The sequence below is a fragment of the Anthonomus grandis genome, chromosome 6, assembly GCF_022605725.1.
Source record: "Anthonomus grandis grandis chromosome 6, icAntGran1.3, whole genome shotgun sequence".
NCBI classification, from domain to species: Eukaryota; Metazoa; Arthropoda; class Insecta; order Coleoptera; family Curculionidae; genus Anthonomus; species Anthonomus grandis.
In genome coordinates, this window is record NC_065551.1 from 26,259,953 (window position 1) to 26,280,392 (window position 20,440).

The 20,440-nt window shown below is 30.5% G+C and overlaps 1 protein-coding gene and 1 long non-coding RNA gene across 11 annotated transcripts in view; one reads left to right on the forward strand and one right to left on the reverse strand.

The window, feature by feature from the left end:
* LOC126737927 (dual 3',5'-cyclic-AMP and -GMP phosphodiesterase 11) overlaps positions 1 to 20,440 on the forward strand; it is a 192,024-nt gene that overhangs the window by 137,078 nt on the left and 34,506 nt on the right. For all 10 annotated transcript variants that reach the window (XM_050443025.1, XM_050443029.1, XM_050443024.1 and 7 more), the window contains 3 exons: positions 9,895 to 10,072; positions 18,339 to 18,537; positions 19,041 to 19,187. In XM_050443025.1, coding sequence (XP_050298982.1) covers positions 9,895 to 10,072; positions 18,339 to 18,537; positions 19,041 to 19,187 — 524 coding nt within the window. The remainder of the gene's footprint in view (positions 1 to 9,894; positions 10,073 to 18,338; positions 18,538 to 19,040; positions 19,188 to 20,440) is intronic.
* On the reverse strand, positions 662 to 1,950 carry LOC126737932 (uncharacterized). Its single transcript, XR_007661168.1, has 3 exons — positions 1,721 to 1,950; positions 1,046 to 1,148; positions 662 to 891 (listed from the first exon to the last, which is right to left on the reverse strand). It is a non-coding gene; the product is annotated as an uncharacterized LOC126737932 (long non-coding RNA).

Below are 20,440 nucleotides of genomic sequence, written 5' to 3' on the forward strand. Positions count from 1 at the left end.
TTTTTAACGTTATGGCAACAGAGCTTGCAAGACTTCAAATAAGCGTAAATTATTAACCATAACTCGGGTGGATTCGTCATAATTCGTAATTAGCATTGTTGCCATATGGTGCGAGAAGTAGTCATATTCATTTAAATAAAATAATAAATTCGAAAATCTACTGATTTAATTGATTTAAACATTCAGTCATTATAAGAATAGTGACTTTCTTGTCACTCGGGATCATCTTCTTAAGAAATTAATATGTATAAGTCTTTCTTTCGAAATGTCAACTTTCCAAAAACAAAATTAGCATAATATAAACACTTCAATTCATAGGGAACAAAAGTGCATAACAGGCGAGTTCATCGTACTACAACTGCAACAACGACCCGTCCATTCCACTATAAGCAAGAAATTTCATTTTGGTAAATTTGCTTAGCTGTCGCCAGTGCTGCCTTTTTATAGCTCAGCTTACTGCGCTTTACCAACGCTGACTTTTGTATTATTTTACTTTTTGATGGTAATGGTATTGCCGACTTTAGTTGAACCATTAATCCTATGTTATTTAGTGGCTTTTGCAGTCCGTATAAAGAGTTTTATAACCTAGAACTGTAATAAATAAACCGTAAAGAAGATTTGAAGGCTAATAATTTAGTTTGAAAGCTTGACAATTTCCAATTACATTAACCTAAAAAGCAGTTTAATATTTAAAACAAACCATTTTAATGATAAAATCCATAATTTTACAGCTATGAATGTTCTCAAGGGTATTTTCTACAGGCACTCCCTGGATTCCGCCTATACGAAGTCAAGGACTTTCCCTGTAATCCCGGAAGTTCAACAAGTCAATATGAAAATGGCTCGACAGAGATCGAAAATATCCAGCAAAATATAACGTTTTATAGCGTCCTAAAATAACTTTATTTCAGGCAATTCCCAATTGCTTTTATAGACCTGCCTTATAAAAAGCGCATTTAAATATTCCAAAGCTAAAGAAAATACGATTTATTATGTAAAATTTTATATTTCTTGTCTCTTTTTACGGATTTTTCTAAAACGTTACCTGAGTAGTGAAACTTTCCCAGCAAAGTCACGGTCTTTGTAATTTCCTTGGTCTTGTTTACAAATGCTGTCTAGCCGCGTTACACAGTAAATAGGTGCGGTAACTATATAAGAAAAAGTAAAACAAATAAGGCGTAAGTACATGCTGTACATATGTAATAAAATATGCAGTCCTACATCTCTCGCTGTAGAATAGTCATATAATAATTCATATGTAAATATTATGTAAATCCATTCAAGAGCCAGACGATATCTTGAATGAAAGAAGATTAAGATGAATGGCACAGTTTACTATTGTTTTGCATATATATTGTGTGATTTTAGGTCGGAAATCGCTTTGCCTATTAGGTTAAATATAGATTTTCTAAGATATATAATTTTGTCGATATACAGTGCGGTCAAAAAGTCAAACAATCAATTGTTATAGTATTTGTTTTAAACTTTACTTTTTTCAGTTTTATTTCAAAATTATTGTTGACAGTACTGTCAAGATGGGCTTACGGTTATCAAACCCTGTGTTAGATAAGGCAATAGTTTCAAGTTTAAGTTCTCCGGCGCATATTGTGCATACCGTTCTGCATCTTTTTAAAATAAAATTCATTAAAACTGATACAGGTAAAGCGAAGCACGCGATTAAAGAATCACGCAGTTAAAACACAATTTGGATACTATTTACCTTGTTACCAACACTCCTGTTCGCAGTGTATTTAATCGGTGCTGAACGTATGGTACCACTCAGCAAACAACTCTCAGAAGTTATATTACCACACGAAACCTTTGGTTGGACCGAGCTACGATCAATATAGATAGTGGCAGATTTTTGCACAAACTGGCGAAGCAATTTCCTTAATTTGGAGTGAGATGAAAATAAACGATTGCGGTATCACAGCATTACGAAGGTCCTCCTGTCAAACGTCAAATTTGGTACGATAAGCACGTTCGTGAATTTCAGTATTTGTTAAATGTGAAGATGATTCCTGCTGCAGCCAGCCAGGAATTCCGAAAAGTTTTTGAAAATTGAAAGATTCCTGCGACTGACTGAGACCTTTGGGTCCTTTATTACAATTAACTTGTCAAGACGTAGAAATACCAATGTCTTCGCAGTCAAAGATACGTGAAACATATTACTTAGAAACTAACTTTTTAAATTCAAATTGGAAGAAGTCGTCCATATTCGCAAAGTGCCCTTGATATAACCAACATTTTTGTGAGATCCAGATTTTGTGTTGTTCTCTTTTGATATCCTTAAACTGAAATAAAGAGCAGACCCCAACGTATCGCCGTACAATGAGAAAATAAAGTACTTTGCATTATTAACAATGAAGATAAATTTGAAGATGCCGAACGACTTGAAAGAGACTACGTTAGTCAAACGATTGCAACTACTCATGTTTCATCCTCTGTAGCTTTGAGCCTTCCAATCATGGATGAAAAGCATAAAGGTTAATGTTCCAGTCTTATTTATCAAGCCTACCCTTACCATACCAAAAAGCTAACCCAAGATCGAAGAATAACTCTGCAAACAGTGAGAAGTCTGCTTATTTTTAGCAAAAAAAAATTAAAATCAAAATCGGGCTTAATGATCTAAGCCGCCAGCCACTTCACTTCTAGAAACCACAATTCAAAAACTAACAATTATATTATTTTTTCATTTCCGAATGAATACATTCTTCTAAATCAACTTTTTTCTAAATAACCACCTCTTTAACCCTCTAAAGTTTATTTTCCATTACCCTTATACGGCGAGACTGCTTTTCAACCTGCGGCTATTCCACACTGTATTCGGTCAAACCCTTTATAAAAAAACTCGACCACAATTCGGTTTTCAATTACATCTACTTCAGCCTATTTGCCGTTTATCGATTACCTCTAGCCAGAGTATATACTCGTGTGTATAGTTCAGATAGATCAAACACTAAATAAATTTGGACACTGGATCGCCTCTATCAGCTTTGAGTAATCACATATTAAATTGAGTTTCTCGTTCGATGTTTCGGTTAAACATGTAATGTATTTCATGCTTTGACATTAGTTTAAAAAAATGTCATTATAGATATGACACGATTTTTAAACTGAATAAATAATTTTTCCAAGGTTTGTTAAAGTCAATTATACAAGGAATAAGAAGGAATTGTCTGGGGAAGCGTGGAAAGTTAGCGAATCTCCCAGATTATGGGGTCGGCCGAGTATATAGGGAGCCGCGTGTCCGCTAGGAGGCCAATTGACAATTCAGTTGAAGTTCAGTTGGGAATATGGGCGCAATATTTAAATCGGATATAATTAGTAGTAAATCAATACGGTGTTAATACATATTTCTAGTAGACTAAAGTGATCCTGTTTAGTAGTGTAAGTGTATAAATAAATAAATTGACTATTTTTGTGCAACGATTGTTTTAATTTGCGCCTTAAGGAACGGGTAAAAACGCTTCACTACTATGTGGAAGTTATTTCATATGTATTTCTTTCACAAAATTTTAGGTAGTCAAGAAGTGAAACAAATTATAGAAAAAAATCGTTACTTCTAAAAATATTTATTAATCAGTTTAAGTTAAATTTACTCAAAGTAGTTTCCATTTTATGTCTAGAAATTTAATCAAATTATTAGAAAAAGCCCTTAAAAATTATTATTCTTTTTATGGAAAGTAAAAAATTCATGTATTTTATATATTTTGTAATTGATTTATAATTATAGAATATTGTATATGTAAGGCTTTTTATAAAATTTAAAAGGATATTATTGAAAATTAATATTATTTTGCCTTTTACTTAATTAAATGGTTTCCCATGGAGAATTTATTGATCCTCTTTCAAATATCATTATTAAAATAAAGTAAATATATTGTTCTTAGAGCCGTAGTAGAATTTTCGTTTGTTACATATTTTTTAGAGATAGCAGCCACCTCGAAATCATCTAGAATACTTTTAAGGACTACTAATACTTTTATACGCATTTTAGCAATATATAATATTTAATGCACACTTAAATAGAAACCTTTTTTGTAATTTTTCACAGCTACTTATTTTTACTTAAGTCAACGTTTGAAATGAGGTCAAATTTATCATATTTCCCTTATGTGGTTTAACCAGTTCTAGTTATTTTCATCAATTTTGGTATTCAAAAGTTTGAATGAAAAAAGAAATTAATATTCATATCCACAAATCAAATTTACGAATCCACAAGACTTAAGAACATAAAAAGATACATCAAAAAATTTTAAAAATTCATGAAATGCGAAATAGGTTCTCAAGTTTTTTAGCCTCTTAAGATAATCGTTTGCTTTATTTAAAGCAAACATTTTTTATTTTATTTTATAATTGGATTTATTTTTTAATTTTTTAGAGTAACTCTTTTATTTTCAAAGTTTATCTTGTTTAGGCTTTTCTTAATTTGATTTCTACAACTGAATATAAATTTATTTTTTAAATCAATTTTCCAGTGTTGAATTTTGCTTATTGCACACTTGAGTTCATTTATTTTGTAATAGTTGCTTTGAAAAAATCCCCGGAAAATTAAAAAAACAAAGTCAAATGTGTGGAATAAAGCTAAAGATCTCTAATGCTTTAGAGTTATAAAAAATAATTTTCAATGGTTAAAAATACGTCAAAAACTTATAACAGGAAATATAATTTATTTTAAATTTTTGGGATAATTTAATATTGGGTCTAAATACCTTGAAGAAAATTAGAAATATTTTAATAAAATATATAATTAAATTCTAAATTCCTTATTCTTAATATTTTTTTGCAATATTTTAAAGAATTTGGTATAAAAACAAATTCTAAAAATTAAAATCTATCATGTCTATATTGTTAAACATTTTTTTAAGTATATTGCAGTTCATACTTACATATTTCTTAACGTGGCATATTAGTTAAAATGTATTATTTACATTTGCAATTTTGTACAGAAATCTAGAAACATGAAAGGTCACATATAAATTACATGCAGCAATTTTACAATAATTTTTTATGCCAAAAAAACTTTTCGTACTAGCTCGCAAAATTAATTTGTATTAATTAATTGCTATAAGATATTTTATTAATTATCAAGTTTGTTATGCCCATTAGTTTATATAAAGTTAAGTTATAAAAAGGGGCAAAACTTAAAAAAAAAAATTATTTATTAAAGAACCAATAAGCAGATAGAAATATAATTTTTCCGACGATAGGTTAAATACGCGATGTCGCAATTTTATTATTAAAAGTTATTTTATAGAAGATTTAAGTACCTTCAAACCATTTTAGAAAAAAATTTAATTGCTAAAACAATAAACTCAAAACGCAAATGAACACCTAAAACATATTCAGATATGATTTTTTTGCCATATTAATTATCATTGGTATTGCATCATATCATGGCAATACATAAATTATCTGCGCAGCAACTATTATATCATGATTATTTTAACCACATTTTTTTTAATCAAAAATATTAAATTCAATGTACTTGCATGTTGGATCACACATTAAACAATTTAGTGATTAAAAGTGAAAAGTAATTATATCCGGGCGTCCAACTTAAAAAAGACTTTGCTTAACACGTCCGCATCGTATATAAAAAATGGACCATTAAAAAAACAATAGATTGAATTCCCAAGATAAATTGATACCAATCACAGGATATCGTGAACCTCAAACCCCTTTTGTTGTCGAAGAGTGTATTAAATTTCTTTCCGTTTTGTTTTTCCAAAGTTTCCAAACCTATTGGAAATAGTTGATTGATACTGCGGAGTTCTGATAATAATGAGAGTTTTTCATTATGAGTTTTTAGTGCCTTTCTAAAGAACCGAAATACATTTTTGTTTTTAATAATTTTTTATGTCAGGAAAATCTTAAGGCTCGTTTGTGCGCCCGTTTCTTGTTATAAATATCATAAAAACAACATTGAAGGTGATTTAATGGTTCTTGGAAAATTCATTTAACATTTCTATAAACTAATTTCTTCCTACATTAAAGTGACGTCGTATTTTTAGAATGATACCGTGGAAAACAATCCGATCCGGAATGCGGCATTAGTGGGCGGGTTTATGACTGACGTTTTACATAAACAACAAAATCTCTCGGAAAAGAAAGAAACACGCGGATGTTCGGAATTATCATTCTGAGTTTAACATCCAGTGCCTGCTAGTAATTCGGTAATTTTAACCGGGATGATGACATCCAGTGTAGGACGATTTTATTGCATTATTTTCCTCAGTAAAGAGGATTAGGGTTAATGGAGTTTGGCGCAAGAAGAGTGTAATAGCTTACGAGAAACTCGAGATGCTTTACTCAAGAGTTTAATGGATTCCAGTTCGGGGAACTTGTTGCCTTTTAATTTAAATAGGAATTTGTTGTATTCTGTTACTCTAATAATTGCCGAATAAATGCACAATAAACTGCTTTAATAAATAATGAGATATTGGACTCAATTCGAAATATAGAAGCAATATTAATCATGATTACAAATTTATGTCTGCATATAATAAGATTATAAACACTCTAGGAAATTTAACCTTACCTTTTTATGAAAGTAAGAGGACAATATCTAAATGTCGATATAATTGTTAGAAGTGATATAGGAAAAAAATAAAAATATTTAGTAAGAGTCTTAAAATCAATATCTATATGAGGTCAACTCATATTCTTGGTGTAGGTAAAAAGGGACTTCCGTTATTATACTAAATGCTTATAAGCTTAATTAGTAGAGTATAAGACTATACTAGTGCAATATAGTAAAATATAAAGTGTAATAAATATTTCAAAGGAAGCTATATATACTATTATTTCAATATAGCCACTCTTATTTTACTACTTCAGTATAAGAACTTATTATGTTAGCTCTAATGTAACTTCTTCCATACTTTAATAATATTTATTATCCATGCGATTGATTCTAAAAGCCCTTTAATGTACCAGAAGATTCGTAAAACGATTATCCTTATTTTGATCTGAAATCTCTTTCTCTTTTTAAATGAGATTTATCAGATTGCTGCTTTTTTCTCATATGAGTTAGTATTTGAAGTAAATATACCAAGTCAACCAAGGATGACTTGTTTAATCAAATTTACCAGATTTCAATCAAATCTGGTTCATTTGATTGCAGCAAGTCATCTTTGGTGAACCTGGTATGTTAAAAGATTAATATAAAAGGATTAAACTCATCCGTATTTTAATGTGAAAATCTTCTCTTTTTAGATTAGATTTATTAAATTGCTCTTATTTCTCATATAAGTTAGATTTGTAGCAAATATAAGACCGCCAGGAATGACTTGCTATAAACAAACCTGGTACATGATCAACTATAAGTTCTATATGTATATCTTTGTCAATTTAGCTCTTCTTTCTGTCAGAGCTGGCATAAGTTGGTGAAGATTGTATTGTGTGTAATTTTATGGTTTGTGTTTATATATGAGCAATAGCCATACATGTTGTAAGTAAAGGTGGTTTTAAAATTTCCTCAACTTCTTTAAAATACTTTTCTACTCTGGATTATAGTTACGTAACTTTAATTCATCTTTTTCTTTCAAGAGATACTTATTGTTTCCATTTATTGTATGCAAAAACTTATTTTTATATACAGGGTGTTCCAAACGAAAAGATGTGCATACGAAAGGAGGCGATCGAGGAAGTCATTTGCAATCATTATTATTATCCGATTGTTGATGGTTTAAAAGTTATTACCGTTTTTGTATTTTTTTATAAAAGCAGTGTCATGCATTCTGTAAAAAAATTATAGAAACAAAATCCTTACGTATTTGCTTGCTATTTGTCACGAATGCTGCATTGAGGAGTGTACCTTCTCATAAGTATTAATTGCATGTTGCTGTCACTACTTAGAAAATGATTTTTTAAAGTCTTACATTTAAATTTTTGCGTTTTGACTTGATGCTGCTACCAAAAACAAAACATTCATCAGAAAATGTTACCTTATTTAATACAGATTCTTATACGGTCAAACATTTTATGATAAGAAAAATAAATATGCTTTTTCAAATAATTTTTAAGATCAACATACCGTTGCATCATCGTGTAGATAGTTGGTTTGCGTTTTGTCAAGTTTAAGGCTTGTTTATGTACCTTCTCTCAGATCTCTTACGCTTTAGGTTGTATCTCTTTGTGGTGTTTTCAGTCCTTTGCTACTATTACAAGTAAATCACACAATTCACAAATGACTTATAGTTCCCACGAATAAGCAGAAATTTCTAATGTTTGTGGCTTTTTTAATGGAAGAAAATATGAAAGACTTTTTCTCTCTCAAAATCGCTATGCTGACCATAGAGTGTTCATAATGTGCATCAGTGTTTCTTGAAAGGTAACATTTCTCGTTATCCACGGAAGCCTTAGGAATGATAACCATTATGAAGATGTTGTGGATATCTCAACAGAGATTCCAAAAAGTGTTCGTCGCATACCAAGATGTTTGAGACTTCGCCAAATCCACAGTTCATCAAATTTCCCAAAGAAATCTGTTATATCCTTATTACGTGCAATGTGTTTAAGCACTTCTGGCTACTGACTATAAAAAAAAATATGGTTTTGCCGGGAAATGCTGCAACGTAATAGACAATCAATTCTTAAAAAAAAAATATGGAGTGCCGAAAGCAGTTTAAAAAGAACGGGCATACTTATTATACACAGTTTACATTATTGGGACTATATTGATGTTAAAATACGTGAGAAATTATATCGTTTTCAGCATCAGTTTTTAGTCAATCAATGCGCGGGGATTATTCAAGGCAAATTAATTGGGCCAAAGACGATGAAGCTCCTTCTCACTCTGCCCAAATCGTAAGGCAACATCACAATAGTACTTGATTGAGTATCCAGTGGCCGCCGCGTGCACCTGACCTGAACCCCATAAACTTTTTCTACGGGCATATTTTAAAGAACTTGTTTTCATCAATGAAAGCTAGACTAAGGTAGAACTGCTAGAAAAATAAGACAGGCGGTTAACGTTATTGGCAACAATGAAAGAGCCTTCTGGTAAATAAGTAATTTCGCAGGTTTACATTTTGAACATTTACTGTGATGTTTAGCAGCAATAAAATCCCATTTTTACATTAGTTGTCAAGAAGAAGTTACTTTTGTTTAGAAATGATTAGCTTAATAAAAATGTCAAATAAAAAAGGCTTGCATCACTTATCTGAAAGTATTTTACCGGATGAAGACCTTCATTAGATAAGTCATTTTCCTGATGAAAAAATTACGCATCCAAATCATATTTATGAAACAGTGCACTCTTTAGGGCCACACTCGCACCAAATAACAAGCAAATTAATTAATTAAATTATTTCTTGCTATTAATTTTGTACATGGTGGATAAAGCGATTCTTATAAAAATCAGAAAAATGGTAACAATTTTTAAACCATCAACAATCGGATAATAATATATGCTTGTTTTGATTGTAAATGACTTCCTCTATCGCCTCCCTCACTTTGAACGTCCACTTTTGGGCCACCATGTATATATTATATTATATTTCGCGCCGAAAAGTAACATTTAATCTGTAAGTCAGAATAGTTGTTTTTTTATCTATACTTGCCTATATTATGTTTTTTTTCTATTGACCACTACATTTATGTTTTAGATACCATAATATATTTTAAGTACTGTAATATGAGTCAGTTTGATCGAAATACATTATTTCTTAAATTCAACAATTTCTCCTCGATGAGGTCAATTAATGATATATGTGGTTTCGTCATCATCCATTACTCAACAAAGACAATTAATTATCTTTACGGCGTAATATTTCACAATATACTTTACCAACTAGGATAAAACATATTCCTCTATTTGTTTTTGATGTAATTCGAATTTCTATAATTTATATTTTAGTTAGTTGCAATTTAGTTAAATTGTTGCAGGTCTTCAGCTAAGAAGTAGTAGCTGTACCGAAGGAACAGACGCGCGCATGCCCGTCAGCGATGGCCTGGCGCGCAACCAGCTTACCGGTACCAGTACAAACCAATATGATCCAGAATATTCCCGTATGGAGGCGTGGCTCGACGAGCATCCCGACTTTGTTCAGGATTACTTTCTTAGGTAAGTTTCAATATTTAGAGTAATTTTCCTATAGCGTAGTTTCGGTTAGTAGCCCTAGGATAAGGGAAATTTTAAAAAAAAGCTTACGCATGCGCAAACTTTATCAATACTAAAATAACCTATTTATGTTGTTTTATTGGTGGCAACCTGAGATGTCTTCTTCCTGATTGGTAACATTGCACTATACTTTTCATGACTTTAAAGTTTTATCTACCAGTAGCGTTAAATACTGATTATTACAAAATAAATGTTAGCGTGCAACGACATATATTAGTATATAGAAGAAGTTGTAAGTTTATTTTTTGCCAGTTGTAGTTTGTAGATTTTCTCTCAACCTAATATTAGAAAAAACTCTTTTTTTGTCTGTTTAACGAGTTCTTTCATTGCGTGGTACTCTCCCACAGGTTATGGGCCCAGGTGAACTGAGGTATTTTAGAGGTATAGCAAACTGGGAAATTCGCCAACAGTTTCGGTCAGCAAAAGTGGTGTTTTTTTATGGGAATTTAAATTGTAAAACAAGAAAAGAAAGCAATAAACTTGGGCAGCAATTTTGCAGTAAAACCGTTTGATGGGTCAGGCTATTCTAATTGGAATTTCAGAATAAGGCGTCTCCTGAAGCAGAGTAAGGAACGAAAAAGAAAGAGTAAGCATAGGAACCACCCATAGATAGTACTCTAGTAGTTAGCTGAAGTTAAAAGAAAGGATGTGAACGCAAGAAATTTAATTGTACAATGTCTGTCCGATAATATCTTAGAAACAATAAAAAGTAAACATTACGATAGAGATAATATGATTAATTTAAGGAGAACATATACTAAAAAAGGCATTACAAACTTAGTTTAGTTGCCAACCAACCTGAGGAATTTTACTTTGTCAGGAAAAGATTCTTCAGGAAATTTTGGATTTTGAAAAGACGGTGGTTCTTTAAATGATGTAACGTTATCACGCAGCTTCTAGTCTCAATCTCAGATTCATACAGGCCAGTTGTAATAGCAATTGATACACTATCTTATCAGAATGAGCATATTTTAACTTTATACGTAGTTAAAAACATACTTCTTGCAGAAGATGGCAGGCAAATTAATCAGGCATTTTGTATGGAAATATTTTAAGAAAAATGATACCATTACTGTAAGTAGCAGTAGTCGTTGAATATTTCCATATAAATCTTTTTATAAAGGTGACGGTTGTGCCGCAATATTTTTGAACTTGGAGAAGGCTAAGGAAGAAGAAAGCCAAGCCTCTTATTTCGAAATTTCTCAAGAAAAAGGATGCCGCCACTGTAAGTAGCCGTACTAGTTGAACATTTCCATTTAAATGTTTTCATTGGGGTGTCAAGTGGGGGCAAGACAACAGAGTGCCTTAAACTTGCTAAGTGTAATGTTTAAGGAAACTTTTGATTGTTACACTCGCACTGAGGCTCTTATGATTGAATTAAGCCAGCAAAATGTATGCAAGTTTGTCATCGATAGTGACTACGCACTATGGTCATTAGCAATTTTGAAAAAGTCTTTTTGACTGCAAGGAGATATAAAGGAGAATACAAGTTTCTAAGTTGCTCTAAGGATTAAAACAATACCCAAAATGTTGGCATGATAGGCTAACGGATTATTTATGTGAGTTAGATTTAGTTAGGTCAAAGGCGGCAGATCCATATTTATATTTTAAAAACATTATGTTCTCTTGATTTGATCTATCTTGATTTGATTCTAGTTTTATCACTTTATTAGAGTGTAATTAATGTGTGTAATTTTTAAGTGATTAAGAAAGTAAATTAAGAAGTAGATTTAAAAAGACTGATTTGACAAATAATTCTTATTTGAAATTTTTGAGTTAAAACATTGTTAGAAACAGTAAGGGTATGATGCATCAGAAAAATTTGATAGACAAATTAAAAATGTCTCAGTGTAAGGAAAGTGAAATAGTAGTGTAACCAAGAGGTTACAATTTTAACAAACAGAGCAAGTACATTGACATTTCAAAAATTTCATATAGACAGTTAATCGGTAGTTTAATGTACCTTATGCGATTACATATTTTAGTAAATTACAGAATTTCTACAATATATAGCACTGGACAGACTTAAAACGGAATGCTAAGGTATTTGAAAGGTACTAAAAATCTTGTTTTATAGTTTAAGATATTACAACGTTATAAGTTTTCTTTTACGGGTTGTAGTTTGTAGATTTTCTCTCAACGATGTTAGAATAAACTCAACTTTTGTCTGTTAAATGAGTCGTTTTATTGCGTGGTAGTCTCTTACAATAGGGCCTTAAAAAACAAAAATAGTATTTACTTTTTTTGTTTCTTTAGTAGGAAACATGATTTTTATAATGAATAGTATCATAATGCTACAGATTTCATATAAAACAAAAAAAATGTACATATTTCTTTTAAAAATTAGCATTTTGGTTGGAATTCAGGTTAGGAAAATATTTATGTTATGTCTGCGACCCGCCGTCTTCTCTGATGCCAGCTGAATGCCGAATGGGGATTTGCTTATAAAAAGGGGTAAACGTTCCACGTATATATATGGGGATGCGGCGAAATATGCTTTTGAGATGATAGAGAGACATTTGCGTTTATATGGAGGAAAGTTTTCAGTCGCTTCTGTTTGGGATAATTTGACTGGTCGGAATTTACCCTATTTTTTCCAAGTTTTCTTTTATTTAGTTGACAATAGATGCTCAATGGGACTATAAAAAACTTGACAGAAATTTATGATCGTCGATATAGTCTAGACAATTTTCTTTTCTGGCTTTCATAATAAAATAAAAAATGAGAGACGCTCTGGAATAATTAAATTTTGCAGCTGAGTTATTTAATTACAATTTAAATATAAAGTATTTAAATATAAATATAAACGCTCGATTTTTGTTTTTTCTTATGCATTTTTTATTGTAAAAAATTAGGATACAGGATAGCTAAACGGAGTTAAATGCTAAAAGGAGTTCTAATAACTAAATCTATTTTTTCAAATATAACGCCCTATATATTCTTTCAAATTTTAATTCTAAGAAAAATTCTTGATACATTTTGTATACAATGTGCATACCTTACCAATCTTATCTTATTGACTGTCGAAATGTGACCTGCAAATTGATCTGCATTTAGTATTGTATGAAATTGAAAGAGTATGAAGTATGAAAGATTTACATAAACAAGCGGAATGCTTTGAAGAATACCTTAAACAGGTAAACTATCAACGTCAGTATAAACGAGTGTCACCACAATAAAACTATTATTACTTAAATTATGACTATTACTTCGTAGTCAAAAATGGCGTGTTTAATGGAGTAGCAACGAACTGATATTCTAATAACGGCTATAAGATATGAAAATAAATCAACGAAAGGTTTGCAGACTATTTAACGAAAAATATCCACATATGAACGTAACGCAATCAAGGGTAAACAAAATTTGGAAAAAATATCGAGATATCAATTTAAGAAATTTACGAAAAGGTGGTCGAGTAAGGCAGTTAATAAAAAAAAAACATATATAAAAAAGTACAACGGAAAAACAAACAAATATAAAAATAAAAAAGTTTTGGAAAACAAGAGAATTAATCCAGTCAATTGAAAATAGAGACAAACTGTATCAGATATATGAATAATTACAAACATAAACGAGTTGATTGATAAACAAAAAATTATTACTACAAGAACAAGATTATATAGATGCTCAAAATGAACCTAATTTCATTCGGAGCATGATTAATAAATACGCGAATTAAAAAAAAACAATTTAGTTATCAGTTTACAGGAAAATACAATCCTTGCAGTCTTTTTTTACAACCAGTTACAGAGCAAGAAATAAGCAATAATATATCACTTCTTTAAAATGAAACTGAATTAAAAACAGGAATAATTAAATCAAAGTTATATACAAATCTGGTGAATAAACTAAAACTGTGAATTATAGACCTATAAATTTAACTACTACACTAACTGAAATTTTTGGAAAAATCCTTAAAATTGGACTAGTTCATTTCTTAGAAACATATAATATCCTAAGTACTAAACAATATGGATTTCGAAATAATAAATCCACATCTGATGCCATCTCAGACCTGACAAGAAGGATTTACCAAAGCCTTGATAAAGGTAGCGCTTGTGCTGCAATATTTTTGGACTTGGCAAAGGGTATCGATACAGTTAGTCATCGACAACTTTTATTAAGGTTGGAAATGGTAGCATATTTTACTGAACAAGATCAATGAAAAGCTTGAAGAAAATCGAAACTGGATTTAAAAAAAAATATCTATTATCCGCAAAAAGTCAATGTATGCATGGGGATGAATAACAATGGGATCTTAAAAACATATTTTGAAGGAAATCTAGATGCAGATTTATTTTTAAATTTTTTTTGTATAGAATTAATTCCTGATTTACCAGTTATCTTTCCAAATCAAGAGGATCCAGATATTTCACACCAACAAATATGGTTTCAACAGAACGGCGCACTTTGGAAGAAAGGAACGGCAGTACTTTAATGAAGACTTTTCCAACAAGTAGATAGAGAGAGATACAAGTAGAGGGAGCCGTGAATTAGCCGGCTAGATCTCCAGATTTAAATCCTTTTAACTATTTTTTATGGGAGTATATTAAGGAAAATACATACACTATGGTTACTAGTGCGGCCTCAAAATATTAAGGAATTAGAAGGGCGCATAAGATATATAGCACGAAATATAACGCCGGTGACAGGAACTCTATACAACATTTTTATGATATTAATAGCTAGGATTATATTTTATGGCTAGGATTTTGTCAATTGTTAATGGTGGTTATTATATATTTATATATATTTTTTTGCTCTCTGTATATTATTTTAATAAATAATTAGTATCATATAAATCTAGAATTTGAAGTAGAATTTGCAAATAAAAAAACATTGTGAGCGAGGCATTAAAAAAAGTTTGATTAAAAAAACTCCTTTTTGAGCCAAATATCTATCTAATATATTCTTGTATTAAAAAATTTGGAAAAAAAAACATAAAAATCGTCGCTTTTGATCTTTTCTTAAAGAAATATCTGGTGTTTTCGAGAAAATTGCAATATTCCATTAGTTCGAGACACCCTGTATCGTTTCTGTGTGTAATTTTAATTTAATATCAACTTGAATTTAGTAACTATTATTTCTTATTAAGAATCAACGCTGTGATAAGGCTACAAGCTATTCAATACATCCTGTATATTAAATTTTTAATATTCTATCCATAAAAAATGTCCACGTAAAAGAAATTCAACCAAATAAGAAGCACTCAAATATTTTAGATCCGTGGCGAAAGAAAAACATTTCGGCAATACGGCGGAAATATGAATTTCCATTCCTTTTCTACTCAGTGAATATAAACTGAAAAGATGAAAATTCTTGAGAATACTACGGTGAAGAAATTCAAAAATTTCGTTACGGCATTTTGATTTTATAAATCTAGGGCATAATAAATTTCTGCATTTGTATATAGATTATAAATATTAATTTTTAGCATTTACAGATGATGAAACCTTCTGTTTTCTTTAATTTCTTATTATCTTGTTGTACTTTACTAACCATTTTACACTAATAGGTCACTTTTTAATTTTAATATTTATATCCTCGCTTCTTCAATAAATAATATGTGAGAACTTAGGTAACCTGCATACATTTCAGAAAGTATTTTAAAATTTAAAAAAAAAATCAAATTAGTTAAAAATAATTTTATGAGTGCCTGCCTCTACTGTTACAAAGTAACGCTGTGAAACGTTTTAATGCTTTTACAACTTTAATTAAACCTAAAACAAATATCATCAGTCTTAGTTCGTTATCTCAGTAACTTTTGAAAAGGATATTTTTAACATTGCATTCGAGATTGTACATTATGTTTTTTTGTGGAAAGAAAGTTAGTGACTCAAAAGTAATTTTTTACTTAGAACGATTGGATCAAGGCCAGTAGAAAATAAAACAGGAATCTTTACTGTCTTTCATCTTTTCTACCTGAATCTACTTTTCCACAATTTTTATTGATATCCTCTAATGCTATTATTTTTTAATCAATCATAAAATATAGTTACAAAACTATCTTAAATCTAGTATAAAAATGTAGAAAAATTAAGAAAAAAAAAACAAAAACGGCTTAGATGATCAAGAACAACAAGAATCAAAAGGCAAATCTAAAATATGTTTTTTTTCTACAATAGATTACCAAGGGATATGTAAGTATGAACAACCTTAGAGATAAGTTAAGAGATGTAGTTTCAGAAACAAATTCTCGTTATATAACTTAATTATATATAAACCCAGATGAAAATCCAAAAAGATTTTATTGAATTAATCTTGATTAGACGAGGAAGTGCGATGTTTTTATGCGACTTAGAATAATTATCTTCTTTCACCAAGTAATTTTTCCAAGTTCTTTATAAGAGGTAAAATAGGAAAATTATAAAAATGATTATATGAAATATAGAGAGTAAGCTAAACAAACCTCTATATATGTTCAAGATGTTTTCTTATCGCATGAATCTCACTATAAATCAAGGATTATTAGCACAATGTTACATGTACTGAGATAAGTTGGCGTATGAATATCAACATTTTTGTACAATCTTAAATAGAACATTTTCGGCAAATGAAGAATACTTTGGAAAAGTTAAGAATATAAAACGAAACTTACTTCGAAATGTTGGAAACCATCATTCCACCCAAAATTGTTAACGAAATAGAAAATCAGTTCGATATTCATGGGGATAGGAACCTAAACGAAAATCTATTACATTTTCAAGAAGATAGACGCCACTCCACGATGTTCTCCCTTTGATGCAATTTTTACACGAAGCGTTTCCAAATCAGTGCATTAAGTGAAGAGGTCTAATGGTATGGCCGGCGAGATCACCAGATATAACACCCTTCAACTTTTTTCTCTGAACTCACTTAAAAACTTATATTTAATATTAAAGTTATATTCAAAATGCAAACAGCTTTACTCGATGATCTTCGGTGACGGATTATTACATAATGTACATCTATTCCAAAACAAGTGTTTTAAAATGCGAGAAATCAGTTTGAAAATAGAGTATGCCTTTGTTTAGCCAAAAATGGAATGCATTGTGAGCATGGAATTAAATAAAATGGCACTTCATAAAAGCAGAGTTTATTTTATTTGACTTATACCTTGCCTTGACCCTGTATAAAATGTAGAAACAATTCTTGTGTAGGTACTTCAAAAGACCTTTAATTTGACGTATCACAAAGGTGGTACTATTTAAAATTTTGGGGTAGAGATGCATTGAGCCAATAGTTTTAGTTCCCCCTACCTTTATACCGTTTGTATTAAATTGCTCTTTCTAAGTTTTTTAGTTTCAGAGTTATTTGCATTAACAGTTTTCAAATTGACACCCTATATATGTCCAACGTGGTTCCTAATTTCGTAACTCGAATATATTAGTCATAATATTACAGGTACAGATATATGATGAAGTTGGTGATTTAGTAAAAATTTCTACCTTTTTGTACAATCTCCAAATAGAGCATTTTCTCGAAAAGGAGGAATCTTTGAAAATGTTAAAAATGCTAAAATTTATATGTTATTAAGGGTATGAAAACCTCTCAAGCTTTTATCGGAAGACAATAAGATTTAAATAGACATTTTGCCGTTAAATATGGCATCTTTTCTCAACTGTTATAAACTATGTTTGCATTAAAGCAATTTAAGGCTATTATGAGAAATAAATTCTCAATATTTATTTATTACCCTCTCCTTAGCCTGATGATGACTATTAGACAGTCAAAAAGCAAAAATAAAGTACAAACAGAGGTACACAGACAGTGAACAGCATTATGTTATTTCAATGTAAATAAGAAAAATAAGAATATTATTCGTTACCCTTAACAATATAATTTTGTACGCATATAGTAATAATTTATACCTACATACATAGTAAGAATGGAAGTGAGTGATCAAAAGGCCTTTATATTCAAACTTTCAGGGGTGATCTTCAAGAAGTTCCCATGCATGCTGAATGCATTGCTGATAAGGCTAGTTCGTCAGTAATCTACAGCAAGAATTTACTCCCATACAGAATGTGACATTTACAATCTAATGCTATTATCAATGTAAAATATTAAAACAACCTAAATTTGTTTCCTTCGTTTGAATTCACTAACATTCTTTATTGTACATCAGCTTCTTAGGTCTGGAAGTACGAAAAGTTCAGAGTCTTCAAAAATCATTTATTTTATAATTTTACCAAAACGAAAAACTTAACATTTTCCGTTTTATTTATAGGAAAGCAACCAGACAGGTGGTCGACTCCTGGCTGCTATCACACGCAACACCTGCCTCATCCAGTGCGGAGCTCTCCTCTCCCACCCACGGTATTCCCAGTGGATCATCAAGGGGTGGCTCCGGTGCTACCACCCCAGTACGGAAAATATCTGCACACGAATTTGAAAGGGGAGGGCTACTTAAACCGATGATCAGCACGGTACGTAAGTACTTAAAGCGCTTTTTTTTTACCATCACTAAAGCCGCATTGATGTTTTGTTAAATAAAAACTAAACAAACAAAATATTTTTTTTTTAAAACATCTTCACTTAAAACGTAAAATAAAACCCTTGTTAGGTTACGGTCCAGTTTGTATTACACGTATTTCACCATCGGCTCGCCTGAAGCCTCAAAAGGTTTCGCCTTCTCGTTCCCCTTTAAAAATACAAAATTTTCAAGGATTCACTTCATAAATTGCAACGGCCCCTTGAAACAAAAAAAAAACCCGAAGTCTGACGCTGCAATTCATGGCAGTTTTGTTTCGGAAAACTCAGCTAAATATAGATCGTGAATGCTGCAAATTTTTCATCTCGCCGGTTTTAAAATAGAAACTTTTTGAGGATGCACCGTCCATGGGGATTCGGTTTACTTGAATAAATCATATTGTATGAATTAAAAGTGTTTTCTTTATATTTATGAGGTTTATCATAATTTCTTGTTTAGGTGGATGGCCAACCAACTTTTTTAACAAGCACAACAGAAGATCCTTCGGGGAGTCTCATTACCTCCAGTCCCACGCCTAGTCGGAGACACAGGAGAAGTCGGCATGAGTTAAGACATTTGGATGAAAAAGAACTCATTTTTGAACTGGTAAGTTTTGATTTCTCGGATAGAAAGAAAAATTAATGTGCTCGTTAGTAAGAGAGTATGATTAAAGAATATTTAGAAAAAAGCTCTGGTTAAGATTTAAGCTTGCCTAAAAGCTTTTTTCTTAAATAAAATTTCCAGTCATGAAAATAGCAGGTAAGCTTTCGTAAGACTAAGCCTCTTTGCCCGTTTTAAGCCCTTTTAAGTTTAGAGCTTATAAATGTGAAAATATATTCATTTCTATACTACACATCGTTAACGAATCTTCTGAATTTCTAGTTATAATAAGTCAAGCCAGAATTGATTTTTTTAAATATTTTTCTTTATTTGCTCAATAACATTGACTTTATGAATACAATTATTTTCTTCAATAAATATAAATTATTACGACAATATTTAAAAAATCTGATTTTTCCTTAATTTTTATTACTTTTGGCCTTATTTTTATTAAATATTTTCTATTACGATACATACATAAAAAAGCTCCTGCTGCTAAACTGCAAAAAAAATAATTTATCCAATCCAATTTTTGCATTATTTAAATTTCTTGTGAAGATTTTAAAAATAGTTGTACTACTTATTTTGCAAAAAATGTTTTACGTAACTTAAGTTATTTTGATCATGCGTTTCAAAGAAAAAAAGCAATAACAGAACCTCTTGGCATCTTGGTGAAAGATAGTGAGGATGCTCTTTAAAATCTGTTCTATAAAATGTTTTTTTTTATCATTATAATGTATCATCATATTCTTTACGATTTAAATACATTGAGCCCTCTTTCAGTTGAGACATTAAAACTAGAATATGACTTAATTTTATCATAACAATAAATTTTACCTACCCAAAAAATATTATTTTCTTATTATATTATTGTTTGCTATATTAAGATCTCTTGTGAGAGTATTATCTTTTAAAATAGGTAATTTCTTTAGGAAAATTATTACAGACACTCTTTAAAATATTTTTTAGAAAAACGATTTTTTTTTCATCATAAGCATTCTATAAGATATCAGTAATATCCATAAGCTCTTGGGTTCATAAAAGTGATCAATATTATTCATCTTTCTTTATATAGTAAATAACTTGAAGTAAGAGCTAAATGCTTGACAAGTAATTTAAAATAATAGACTTTAGAAGAAATAAGCTAGAACTATTATATGCTCACTTAGAAGTGTTACACCCAGAATATTTCTCGGCAACATAATGACTATATTTAGAGTTAATGCAGAAAGTTCGAGGTGCCTGGAATGAGGTGCCAC